The sequence below is a fragment of the Peromyscus californicus genome, unplaced genomic scaffold (assembly GCF_007827085.1).
Source record: "Peromyscus californicus insignis strain IS unplaced genomic scaffold, ASM782708v3 Scaffold_9__1_contigs__length_137607984, whole genome shotgun sequence".
NCBI lineage: Eukaryota > Metazoa > Chordata > Mammalia > Rodentia > Cricetidae > Peromyscus > Peromyscus californicus.
The window spans coordinates 65,772,674-65,786,708 of record NW_026294617.1 but is presented as its reverse complement, the minus strand read 5'-3'; the positions used below and the strand labels follow the sequence as shown (position 1 = coordinate 65,786,708).

General features: G+C 37.4%; 1 protein-coding gene across 4 annotated transcripts in view; it reads right to left on the bottom strand.

Moving 5' to 3' along the window:
- Lrba (LPS responsive beige-like anchor protein) overlaps positions 1–14,035 on the bottom strand; it is a 563,056-nt gene that overhangs the window by 470,534 nt on the left and 78,487 nt on the right. For all 4 annotated transcript variants that reach the window (XM_052731913.1, XM_052731912.1, XM_052731914.1 and 1 more), the window contains 5 exons: positions 9,886–10,083; positions 9,566–9,699; positions 5,514–5,622; positions 5,038–5,190; positions 48–216 (listed from right to left, as the gene is read on the bottom strand). In XM_052731913.1, coding sequence (XP_052587873.1) covers positions 48–216; positions 5,038–5,190; positions 5,514–5,622; positions 9,566–9,699; positions 9,886–10,083 — 763 coding nt within the window. The remainder of the gene's footprint in view (positions 1–47; positions 217–5,037; positions 5,191–5,513; positions 5,623–9,565; positions 9,700–9,885; positions 10,084–14,035) is intronic.

Below are 14,035 nucleotides of genomic sequence, written 5' to 3'. Positions count from 1 at the left end.
CTGATTTACCATGTGTATAATATAACATTCAGACAGCAGAATTATACCTAATCCTTTAGGGGTGATACCACTTCGGTCCTGAGGATTCACTGTCCAGTAGTAGTACTTCAGTGTGTGCATGATGAGCAGCACTGTTCCAACTCTCCGAATAGTATTATATATGTTGACTGTACCAATGAATTCAGTGGATAGGTAAGTGTACAGCATCAACTGAACCTACAAAACCAAAATAAAGAGCACACAATCAGAGACGCTCATTGGCAAATATCCCATATTTAGTTCAAAAAGATGCTGTGCTTGATAACATCAAGCACACACACATACTCCTTATACAGTAAATACCCCAAAATATGTCAATTTTTTACATATTATCCCATGGAAATAATTCTTTTATCCCCATTCAGCAGCCATCAACATTTCATTAGCAGCTGTATCTTTATAATAAATTTATGCTTTAAGAAATTGGTTTGTTTTGTGTGTTTTTCTGGGCCAGTGGGTTTGTTTGTTTCTAACAGGGTCTCACTATGTAGACCTGGCTGGGCTGGAACCCAATATATAGACCAGGCTGGCCTCAAGCTCACAGGATTCACCTGCCTCTGCCTCCTAGGTTCTGGAATTTAAGAATTAATGGTATAAATCACATGTCTGGCCTTATATACTTTTTGTATTTACAGATGCTTTCTGTGTTTTACAGAAAAGTGTAAGCTAGAACGGGGAGATGACTTGATGGGGGTCCAAGCGGAACTGCACTTGGACCCCCAGCACCAATGTAAAGCCACCCACACACACACACACACCCACACATTAGCATATGGCTGTGATCTCAGCACTGCTACCCAGAAACGGGAGGGATAGAGAAAAGGGTCCACAGACACCTAAAAGCCAGCAGCAATGGGTAGTAGTAAACAACAAGAGACCCTGTCTCAAAGAAGGTAAAAGGTAAAAACTTACATTGGAGAATGCCCACTAACTGCCCACATGTATCCCATGGGTCAAGAATACCACATTCAAATATGAATGTACACACACAGAGATTAGAAAAAAAGTCTGATATGACTCAAAAGGTTGAACATATAAAAATATACATTTGTCTATATTTACTTCAAATATAAGCTCTTGTTATATTAGAGAAAACAAGAATATATAAGTGCTACCCTACCACAGTACCTTTCATCTTCATACAACATTTCAATGAAATGATTCTAAGCTTCAGCAACAGCTATACTCAAGTAGCTACAGCAACATAAAGTCAAGACTACTCTTGTTCTACTCCCATGCTGCAATCATGAACTTTTCATTCCTGCTAGTGGATATATTTTATAAACTGAACAACTGAAAGTCCAGCATATACGATCTCCCCTTAGACTAAATTACTTCCATGCATTCGCAACTGAACATTTACATTACCTTCCTGAACACTAGGAATTTTCATTTTCAACCCTGTGCTGAGACTCACTGTTATTTGGAAATTTCTCTAAACAATCAAGTATTAGGTACCTATCTATTAGAGGCCCAATAAATTCAACCTTAAAATTTAATTAGTAATCTGGTTAGCAGTAGTATGTGTTAAAAGCAACAATGATGCTGAACCAGCTAAAACTGGGGTTTAGAAGACAACTGCAACTTAGAAAATCAAAAATATGCTAATTGCAGCAAATGCTGCATGATGGTATTTTTGATGTATTTACTGCTGTTAAAGTGAGTAGCCCCAACCTATCTGTCACTAAAGCATACTTCAAATTCTTATGCACTTGATTTCAGGTCAGAACTATTTACATGTACCTATATACATGGCACTATTACTACGGATTACAATGGCACGTTTGTCATCCTTCATACTAAAATACTGTAAAGGAGACGACGAAAATTACACAAAAATTCAAGCCATAAAAGCAGACACTGGGACATAGAAGGTCATGGCAGGACAGGAACAGTTGAGTAGCAGAGAACTTGCACAGCATGCGCAAAAGAACTGAGTTCAATCACCAGCACCTTAAGGACATAGCAACAACAAAAGGTCATGAAGCAAAACATAATGAAGTGGCACAGGCTGTGGCTGTTAACCATGGTGACTTCAGAGCCAGAGAAGCTGTGGTGAGACAAAGTGAATCTGTAAGGAAGTCTCATTAATCAAGAATCGTGAAGGAAGGCTTTGAAGAGAAGTAGTAGGGCAGGCAGACAGAAAGAAAACAAATTTCAAACAAGAAGAATGGTAGCTGAAAAAACGGCATCACAGACCCAGAGCAATCATTTTCCAAACCTACCTGTACATTAAAAGACCTGGAAAACATTCTTTTTTTTTTTAGTTATGAAGCCTAGTCATACCCCATAGTAATGAAATCAAAATCTGCAGTGGATGGAGTAGGACTCTGCTTTACAGTTTTGTTTTTAAAACTTTCCTCAACTGATTCTTCCAGCAGCCACGATTAGGAACCACTGCTTTAGTGGATCCTTATGGTACCTGCCAATCTACTGAGGATATCTGAATTTCTAAATTACAAAACCTATAGTTAGCAGGAAGGCTTAAAGCAAGCTATGAGATTACCTCACTCTGAAAACAATGGAAAACTAAAATCTGAGAGACTAAGAAAGGATCTGATGAGAATGGCATGTTAGGAACATACAGGAAGCCTGTGGTGATGAACACCTGTATCATCTGGGAAACAAGGGCAAGAGGATTATGAGTTAAGACCAGCAGGCTACAAAGTGAGACCCAGGCCAGCCAGGACACACAGAGCTAGACTCTGTCTAAAAAATAACAAAATACACAAAATTTCTTAAATAAAATAATAAATTAGATAAACAAAAAAGTGGATAAAATTTAGTAATATTAAGAATGATATCAGCTGTGCATGGTGGTGCACACCTTTAATCCCAGCACTTGGGAGGCAGAAGCAGGCAGATCTCTGTGAGTCTGAAGCCAGCCTGGTCTACAAAGCAAATTCCAGAACAGCTGGGACTACACAGAAAAACTCTTTCTCAAAATGCCCCCTACCCACCACAAAAAAAAAAAAAAATTAATATATATATATGGGATTTAATATCAATATACAGTGATAAATGAAAGTAAAGACCTCTGTGCTAATTAGGAACAAACCTTCCTTCTTTCGCTCACTCATCATACAATCTAATAACACCTATGCAGCAACCATCTTTCTCACTCTGTCTAAAATCTACGAGTACAAAAATCAGGCCTGTCTTGCTCACCACTCTACCCATACTGCCCAGAATGAAGTCATCATTCCACAAATACTTTTGAGTAAACAAAAGACCACTGCAGACAAGAAAATTGGTAGTTCCTTCGAGGTCATCATAAGATCACCTTGGAGCAGATCCAAGGTAAATGAAACTACAAGGAGCTCCCCATTCCCTTTCCAAAAGCAAAGGTTAATCCATACATCTACAACTCTGGCTTCAGGAACTAAAGGAGGATTTGCTATGACTCTAATGAAGCTCACATGCTCCCTGTAAGCCTCGTTTTGCATGCACTACATTGTGCTCTGCAAAAATGCTTTCTCTCTACCCTGCAAACTACATGACCTGTCAGTTAAACAATCTGGATCTGTCCTTTGCTATAATTGTGTTTATGATAAACTGAGAGCAAATTAAATTCCTTATGAATATACCAAGCAGACAGCCAACAGAGAAGGTTAATTTGATATCAAGTCAATTGTAAATTCTAAAAGGTAATGAAGGAAATTTATTAAAAAGTATAAAGAAAGAAATAAGGTGTGTGACTATCAGGACCATGAAGAAGTCACGTGATTAAATTTAAAGTAAAAGCCAGTCCTCTACAAATAGGTATAATAAGACACTTTCTGACAACTTCAAAAGAGACACAAAGCCTTACAAATATGCTGGCGAGTAAGAACAAAAAAAAAAAGTCTAGTAAAAGATTTTTAAAGTAACTTGAAACAATCTTTGAAAAGAAATAAGACTGAGGGTCATGAAAGAGAAAGAGGTCAAATTTAACCTGGAGATAAAAAGCTACAACCTCCAGCTGCCTCCTCTGATTATTTCCAAATGGCACTCCGAGTCGGCAGCTGTGTTCCTCTTGACCATTGAAAAGAGCAGCTGAAAGTAAGAGACTGCGACCCTAGAAAAGAGAGTCTGCAGACATTTTTCCCTGACAGAGTAAGTGTGTGCTGTGACAGACACAGCAAGTGGGCAATGGGGGAGGGGAATGGGACCATGGGGTTAAAACAACACCATTTCTAACAAAAATTGTAAATAAGATGAACATAATTACACAACTTGATAAACTTTATTTCAAGTTATACTTCATATTATAAGTTTTTAGGATAACTAACACATCAGGTTTGTTAAAGATTTTGTTTACAAACTTTGTGGTAACAAATTCATTTGTTCACATAGGAATAACTAGTTTATTGTCAAAGTGCTACAAAATTATTTGACAAACACATTAGAATTTTCTGTAATTTAATATTAAAATTAACGTATAAAGAGACCATTATATTAGCCTTCAAAAAAAGGTGGCGTTTCAGCTGTGGTTGTAAAATAAAACCCAAGAGTTAATCACACTGGCTGAAGTATGCACAGAAGAGGCAGACAACAGGAAGAGGGTGAGATGGGTGGAGGGAGAGGGAGGAGAGGAAGGGGAGAGGCCAGAGAATGTATATGCACGTATGTGATGGGGGGGGTGGGGGGGTGTTCGTGTGTGAGCTGGAGCATGCATGTGCATTCACAATAGAACAGAGCTATAGAGCTATAGATTCTAGGAAAGAGTCGACTGGAACTGCCCCAACTTATACTCTGCAAACAAAGGCACTCTCAAATAAAACCTTAACAGAAAAATAAAGCCATAGCTCATATTTCTATTACAAAAGAAAAATATATATTGACTGGCAAATTTTCCTGAAAAGCAAAAAAGTATGCTTGATCAAAAATGGTTATCCACCGAAACTTTACTTATCAATATGAATATATAAAAGGAAAAGAGAAAATTCTCACAACTGTCACTTTTCTCAAACACAAAAGACTTAACAAAGAAAGTAAACCAAGATCAATAAACATCACCTTGGCTGGAGTGTGAATCCATATGGCAGGGTTAAGAAGGATGTGATCACACAATTGCTTCAGTAGGGGCATCCCATTCTGCAGATTGCTCAAATACTTTGAAAATGCAAGGCAAAGTTCAAGTACTGCTCTGCTGACGTGGGATTTGGAAGACTGGGGGGGGGGGGGGGGGGGAGGAGAAAAGTAGTTTAAATGTTACTACTAATTCAAAGGAAGGTAAGTAAATTACAAGCTGTCAACACCAAAAAAGAAGTTGTCCACAATCCATGTTCCAAGTTAAAGATGGCATGAAGCTCACTACCAGACTTCCTTAACAGAGGACAGGAAGGAAGGTAAAACAAAAACTACAGCTTAACATAAGTAATTTTCTATAGGCAAGGAGATTTTCTTACAGACAGAATTTCTTGACCATATAGAAAAACAAGTACATGATTTGCAAATTAACAGTAAAAATAATAAAAGACTTCGTACTTTACCTTTTCAAGGCTATAACCTATTACCAAAAAGCCCTTACAAGCAAGCATCTGCTCCTGCATAGCGATTGAGTTCTTCAACAACTCCATGATAAAAGCCAGCAAGGTTGTACTAGAACAAGACAAAAGGCAATGGTTTGAGAAAGAATATTCCACAAGAAAATATTAGATTCAACACATATAGCCTTCTATTTATCTTAATCAAAATTTCTGTTTCCAGGTAAGAATGTAGCTCAATGGGAGAGTGCTTACCTGGCATGGGTGAGGCTCTGGGTTCAATCACAAGAAACACATAAGGGCAAGTTCTACTAAAACTATCTCCAAGATTATTTCAGAACAAAATACTTATTGTAAGATTAATATTCACTTAATATTTCATGTATTTTAATAACAAACAGTAATTTAGAAATAGTATGACAAGCATGCATTGCTTAGAAAAAATGACCATTTGAAAACTAGTAATAGACATATGTGTAGTGAAAAGTATTAAGATCTTAACAAATACAGTGTTATAAAGAGATAAAGGGAAAACTGGAATAGAAGGATAAAATGGGAAGGGAACGGGGTGCAAGGTAAAAGAAGGACAACTAACACTTAAGGCTATTTGAAAAGCCATATAGAAATCTACTAATGTAGAAGCTTCCTAAAATATACACATACATAAAAGGAATTTAAATGGAGTCATCCATATAATGGGGAGACAATGCCCAAATTAGGCATCTTATAATACCAATAAAACTTCCAATGCCAGGAATGGATTATATCTTATTGATTCAATGGCCAAAGAAGTTTTGCCAAGGCTACTGATTACCTTCCACAGCCTGACAGTAATGCCCTATTGCTTAAGACACCACCTACTTATGTCACTAAACATGGATAAATAAAGCTGATGCCCAAATAAAAGCTTCATTACTACTAACTAGCATTCATGATGCTGGCAGGCACTTTGCACACTACCAGAAAAGAAAAGTCATCATCATTATCACCCAGCTACAAACCCTACAGCCTACAACAGCACTCTGCCTATAAGACATACTAGCAAATAATGGCACAGATGTTATAAAAGTAACCAATCTTTTTAAAATTAGACTTAAGGCTTACTCCATGAGAAGGAACCCATACCTGACACTGGTAAAATGGCCAAGAACCTGAAACTAGATAGGTCTTGGGTCTAGGTCTTTCTTAGAAAGAAACCTAATAGTAGTATTTTGCTAAAGGAACATAACAATAAAACTACTCCTAATAGCACATTGTTATACCCTGAGATCAGTGCATCACTCAGCACTCACCAGAGAGGTCTCTAATGCCCACAACTGGACAATGTGCAGAAACTGACAGACTTTGGAGCACTCAGCTCTAAATGGGATGTCTTTATCAAACCCCTCCCCTCAAGGCCCAGAGACCTATGTAGAAAGACTGTAAGAGTCAGAGGTGGCCAGGCGGTGGTGGCGCACGCCTTTAATCTCAGCACTCGGGAAGCAGAGCCAGACGGATCTCTATGAGTTTGAGGCCAGCCTGGTCTACAGAGGGAGATCCAGGACAGGCACCAAAACTACACAGAGAAACCCTGTCTCAAAAAAACAAACAAAAAAAAATCAAAAAACAAAAAAGAGTCAGAGGTGGTAGATAACTCCAGGGAAACAGGGTCTTCCACACACAACAGAAATGATACATTTACGAACTCACAGAGACTATGCCAGCATGTGCACGACCTGCACAAATTCAAACAAGAAAAAAATCTCAGTGTGGAGAAATGGAATTAGCTGCTGGGAAGGGGGAAATCATTTTCTCTAATGGTGTATCACTGAGCATATCAACCACACTCCAGAGCAGGCCCCATGCCCAGTAGCTGGCCAACACAAAACAGACTCCATGTTTTTTGTGCGTGTGCTTTTTGTTTTGTTTTAGTTTGGTTTGGTATTTTTCATCTTACTGGGGGGGGGGGGAGTTGTTTGTTTGTTTGTTTTCACTGTCCTTTTTTGTTTCTGTCTCTGGTGGGTTTTTTTTTTGGAGAGGGAGAGAAGGAGAGAAAGAACATGAAGTTGGGTGGGTAGGGAGGTGGTGAGGATCTGGAAGGAACTGGGGATGGGGAAAGAATATGATCAAAATACATCCTATTTGAAAAAAATTTAAATAAAAAGAAGAAAAAAATCATTATTCTGAAACCCAAAAAAGATATATTGTATACATGCATGAAAATTTCCAAGAATAAATAAAAGCATTATTTTAAAAAAAAGGAATGAATGTAACAAGACAATCAAGGATATTCATTTTTTAGGAGTTAGAGACCAAAGGGAAGGAATAAAAAAGAGCAGACAGACTATGGCTTAAACTATCAAAATAAGCAGGACTCCATACTAGACTAAGAAGTTGTTCCTAGTCAGGCATGGTGGTGCACACTTGTAATCCCAGCACTTGAGAGGCAAAGACAAGAGAATTTCTGGGAGTTGAAGGCCAGCCTGATCTACAGAGTGAGACCTTATCTCCAAAACCAAAGGAAAGAATAAAGTAGTTTGTTCCTTCTTCCAATAGGAAAATAATGGTCCTTCAGTCTTGAATTTTAAGAGTGAACAGGGGATACAGCATTATCCACCACCCACAACATCTAGAGAAGCCCAAAAAGGAAAGAAAACCATAGGATTAGCTGTCAGTGCCCTTTCAGTGGCTGCTCAGAGAGACCACAGAAGAAAGCAAGACCAGCAGTAATCCTCATCCTCCACAACAGAGCTGCAGCTACTACATCAGTGAGGATACTGAGAAGATGGGGGAAAGGAAAGAAAAACTAATTCCTGTCAAAGAGGCCACAAAAATTTAGTAATGTTTAGGCTTATTACTATGCCAAGAGTAATTAAATATTTTAAAGTACAGTCAATAAACCAGGTGCAATACAGCACACCTGTAATCCCAACTACTTAGCAATGGAAGGCAGGAGGATCTTAAGGTTGAAGCCAGCTTGGTTAACATAACAAGCCCCCATTACACAGATACATGATTTAACTTGATAGAGTTCTGAAATGCTAGATCTGATTTCTATTTAGAAAAAAATTAAAAATAATTTTTGTTGCCTAAAAATAATCTAGAAAAAAAATTACCTTATCATCAGATACATGAGTCACAGATGTCAAGTCACATACAGAAGAATTTCAGAAAAGAATAGAAAGCTCATTTACATTTCTCAATAAATGAAATACAATCACTGTACTATATATAATTTTACTGGAACATACAGTCACAAGAAATTCATTCATTTCAAACAGCTCTCATGTTTTATAGTTTATCACAAAATTCACATGCCTCTGCCTTCGTTAAGACTCAATTCCATAGCACAGGATAAAAAAGATGCTAATGTACAACCCAATTTAAAAAAAAAAAAAGACAAAATTGCCAGGCAGTAGTGGTGCACGCTTTTTAATCCCAGCATTAGTGGGGCAGAGGCAGGCAAATCTCTATGAGTTCAAGGCCAGCCTGGTCTACAAAGTGAGTTCCAGTACAGTCAGGACTGTTACACAGAGAAACCCTGTCTCGAAAAACAAAACAAAACAAAACAAACAAACAAACAAAAACTCACAGTGATCTGCCTACCTCTGTCTCCCAAGGGCTGGCATTAATGACTTTGTCACAATGCCCAGCCAAGATATATACATTTTGAATAAATCCACTACCACCATGTTAACTTTATTCCATAACATTTACTATGCTTTCAGGGTTTCTAATTTTTTCTACTAATAAACCAGAACTGCATTAACATAAAACAATTAATAGGGATTTATAGTATTGTTTATATATAAATTTCTCTAAAATATTGTTACTCTACAACAAAACGAATGGCAAAAAATACTATTCAGTTCAATAATTATGAAAAGTAGCTTTCACATAAAATTAAAACAAAAGGCACCAGGCATGTAATGCTGGCTCTCAGAAAACTAAGGCAGAAAGATGGTGAGCTTGAGATCATAGTGGACTACATGGTAAATTGTAGGTCAGTGGGGTTGGGGTCTACATAGTAAAACCCTCTCTCACAAACAACAATCAAAAATGAAATAAAAAATACTCACCAGATGGTCAAATCAACCTCATCAGATAAATACTGCTGATAATCCAGTTGTGCAAAAAGCGGAAACAAAACTTGTACTCCTCCAATAGAATGCATGGCACTTTGGATGGAATGTGTTAAAACTGCCTTTACATCCTTGGAAAACAGAAAATACAGTAAAGGTTTCAATGATTTCTTTTCTAAAGCAATTAAAAGTAAAATACAACAGAAAATGCAGGAACACTAAAAATGTGGTGTACATGTTTAATTAAAAACTAACAAACCCTCAGTAATTCATTGATATTTCCACTTGATATATTATTAAAAGATCTGAAATAATACCTGGAGCATGAGTGCATGTGGTGAATGAACAAAAATGGAAGGATTGTCCTTAGGAGATGACTCGAGGCACAGCTGGGCATCTGTGGCCCGTGGATTGTATGTGAAGGCAATGGCACTGGAGAGCTTGCCATCATATAACAAAAGTTTATGATGCTCAGCAAGGAAAAGGTCACTTTCTGCTTTAAATTTAAATGTACCCTGTTAATTACAAAAAAAAAAAACAGTTAAGGTAACATCCACACAACATAAGAAACATACAAATGACCAAATACAAAATCTAATAATACCAGGTAAAATGACCGACCTCTCCACATAATGTGAGTCATTACCTCCATGATTTATCCTCTTGATCAGACTTTTGTTGAATCACATTAAATTTAACTTATATTTATTTTCATTTGCCTCAGGATATTTTCCGACTACCTTTGTGTCATCTGCTTTGACTCTGATTGTTTAAGGGTATGTTGTTTAATTTTCACATGCCTATAGAGTTTCTAAATTTTCTAGTCTCACTCTATCAAAGTCATAAAAATACATTCAATGACTTCAATCTCCTTACATTTACCAACATGTTTTGTAGCCCACCAGATGGTCTGATCTGAAGACTAGTCGATGCACTCTCAAGAACACTGTGTATTATCCTGGTGCTCACAGAGTGTTCCCTATGTTAAGTTCACTTGGTCTGTGTAGTTGCCCACATCCTCTGTTTCCGTGTTGGTCTCAGTTATTGTTTCTCTACCTACACTGCCATCTGCATGTTCTTGTTTTGATCAGTGAAAGATTACATACACAGGGCTGGAGAGATGGCTCAGCAGTTGAGAGCATTGACTCTCAGGTTCCAAAGGCCCCAGGTTCAGTAGCCAGCACCCACATAGCAGCTCCTAACTGTGTAACTCCAGTTCCAAGAGATCCAAAACCCTCACACAGACATACATGCAGGCAAAACACCAATCAATGCACATAAAATAAAAATAAATAAATCATTTTTTAAAAAGATAAAATGATTGAATACACAACAGTAGTTCATAGGATTACAGAGCTCAGTGACATAACAGCTGTCTTAGTTTATGTAAGCATACTCTAATAAGAGTTCTACAATTAGTTGTACAAACACTGTGAACATAACTAAAGTATGTGTATTTCGACACACTTAAAATTTTTAGCCAGGTGGTGGTGATGCATGCCTTTAATCCCAGAACTCAGGAGGCAGAGGCAGGTGGATTTCTGAGTTTGAGGCCAACCTTGTAGACAGAGTGAGTTCCAGGACAGCCAGGGCTACACAGAGAAACCATGTTCTGAAAATTAAAAAAAAAAAAAAAAAACTTGAATGAAGAGGAAGAGCAACATAGTGCATGACTTTAAACCCAGCACTCAGGAAGCAGAAGTAAGTGGATCTCTGTGAGTTTGAGGCCTGTCTAAGTTATACAATGAGTTCCAGGACAGCCAGAGCAACAAATCGAGACACTGTCTCAAACAAACAAACAAAACAAAACATAAAAAAGTTAACTAAAAAAACTCATTAAACAGTCATGTAGTGCTGAGCCAGAAGCAGGTAGATCTCTGGGAGTTCAAGGTCAGCCTGGTCTACAGAGCAAGTACCAGGACAGTCAAAGCTACACAGAGAAACCCTGTCTCAAAAAACCAAAATAAAAGAAAAAAACTCATAAGGCAATTAAAAAATAATTAAAAACAAGTAGTCTTTTCTAATACTAATATATAACTAGCTTATAAACATGCTCTGCATTAGAAAGTATCAGAGCAGTACAAATCAAAACAACTAAGATAGCTAGGGAGATGGCTCTATGAAGAGAAGGCTTGCTGAGAAAGCATGAGAACCTGAGTTTGGATCTCCAGCACCAAGGTGAGTATGGTCACACTTGCACTTGTAACACAAGCACTATGGGGAGCAGAGACAAAAGATTGCTGGCTACTAGCCATGCTCCAAGTTCTGTGCAAGATGGAAGACACTGTCTCACAGTACTAAGGCAGAGAGTGATGGGAGGACCTGAGATGGCCTCTTCTAGTCTTTACACATATGTGCATATTACACACACACTCATACAACCAATGAGATATTACTTCATACTCATTAGGACAGCTCTGACCAAAAAGTATGATAATAACACACATAGAAAAAGACATGGAGAAAAATGTTCATACACTACTATGTTAATATAAAATGGTGCAGTCATTTTGGAAAATAACATGGAAATTTCTCAAATAATCTTAGTTATTGAGCACAAAAGTTAAAAACATGCATCCACAAGCCTGTATATTCATATTAATATTATTCATGATAACCAAAAGTGAAAGCAACCCAATGTCCATGAGCTAATGAGTGGTAAGCAAAACACAGAAGACATATGAGGGAATAACACCATGTAGGAGGCCCAGGGTTCAGTCCCCAATGGGAGAAGGGTAGAAAAAGAGAAAGAAAAATATGAATTAACCAAGAAAATGCCATCAAAGAATGAAAAGCTCAGAAGTGATAGCACAATGGTTTAGATGACTTGAGTGTGTCCCACAGACTATCACAAGTTGAAACTTAATCCCCATTTTCCAACTGTGAAGATCTATACAGTCCAGAAATAGTGTTAGAAGTGTGCTGTGGGATGGTCTGTATGTCAAATTGCTCTGATTGGTCAATAAATAAAACACTGATTGGCCAGTGGCCAGGCAGGAAGTATAGGAGGGACTAACAGAGAGGAGAATTGAGATAACAGGAAGACAGAGGGAGACACTGCCAGCCGCTGCCATGATGTGAAGATGCGGTAAGCCACGAGCCATGTGGCAAGGTATAGATTTATAGAAATGAAATAATTTAAGATATAAGAACAGTTAGCAAGAAGCCTGCCACGGCCATACAGTTTGTAAGCAATATAAGTCTCTGTGTTTACTTGGTTGGGTCTGAGTGCTGTGGGACTGGTGGTAGACAGAGATTTGTCCTGACTGTGGGTCAGGCAGGAAAACTCTAGCTACAGAAGTGGCAGCTTTAGAAAGCCATTATGGAGAAGGATCCATTAGTGAATTCTGGTAGCATCATGAAGGGACAGAACCACAAAAGGGAAGCACATGTATATTCCACGGTTCTTGCCAAGTGATTCTTTACTAAAATTCTGCCAACAAGTGTGTGGCATGGACCCCTAGAACATGAGCCAAATGAAAGTTCTTTTTGTTGTAAAGTTAGCCTGTCTGAGGTATTTCACTACAGTAATAAAAAAAAAAAGTACTAATAGACATGTAAATGTAAACCTACACAAAGAAATGACTTGTCCTAGAAACAGTAAACACATAATAAATAGAAAGCACACAATCCTCCTCCTCATTTTTAATGTCCTTAAAACATTGCAAATGAATTTGAAAAGTAAATAATAGGGCTTATAATATTTGTAGAGCTACAAGGCATTGTTTATGCCTGTATTCCAGCACTTCAGATATAAGATGATTATATGAGCATAAGAGTTCCAGACTGGGGACTGGAGAGATGGCTCAGTGGTTAAGAGCACTGACTGCTCTTCCAGAGGACTAAGGTTCAATTCCCAGAACCGACATGGCAGCTAACAACTTTCTGTAACTCCAAGATCTGACACCCTCACAGAGATATATATGCAGGCAAAATATCAATGCACATAAAATAAATAAATAAATAAATTATTTAAAAAGAGTTCCGGACTAGTCTTGGCAATATTGCAAAATGCACCTCAAAAAAAAAAACTATTTTATATTCACATTTTAAATAGTGTATAGATTTTACTTCTACAAATATTTTTATATTTGTATATATAAAATAATAAAATAAGTCAAAAAGAATTTTCAGGACCATATTGAAAGGTTCTACACTAAATAATACACAACATTTATTGGCAATAAGGAAAGTTATGTAGTCAGGAATAAAAGAGAACCTGAAAAATGCCCAGATACTACAACAGAGAAAGAACAGTGTTTATGAAGGAAAACAAAACGAAAGAAAAAATAATGGAACTCTAGAGGATACTGACTGTCAACATCCATTCCAGCTACTTTAAAAAATTATAGGTAATTTATAAGCAACATAAATCTACTTTTCATGGTTCTGCTTGCTAATCATAGTTGATCCTATCATAGATGTGTGCATAGTATCACAATGAAAAATAAAAGAGTTCCTCAACTT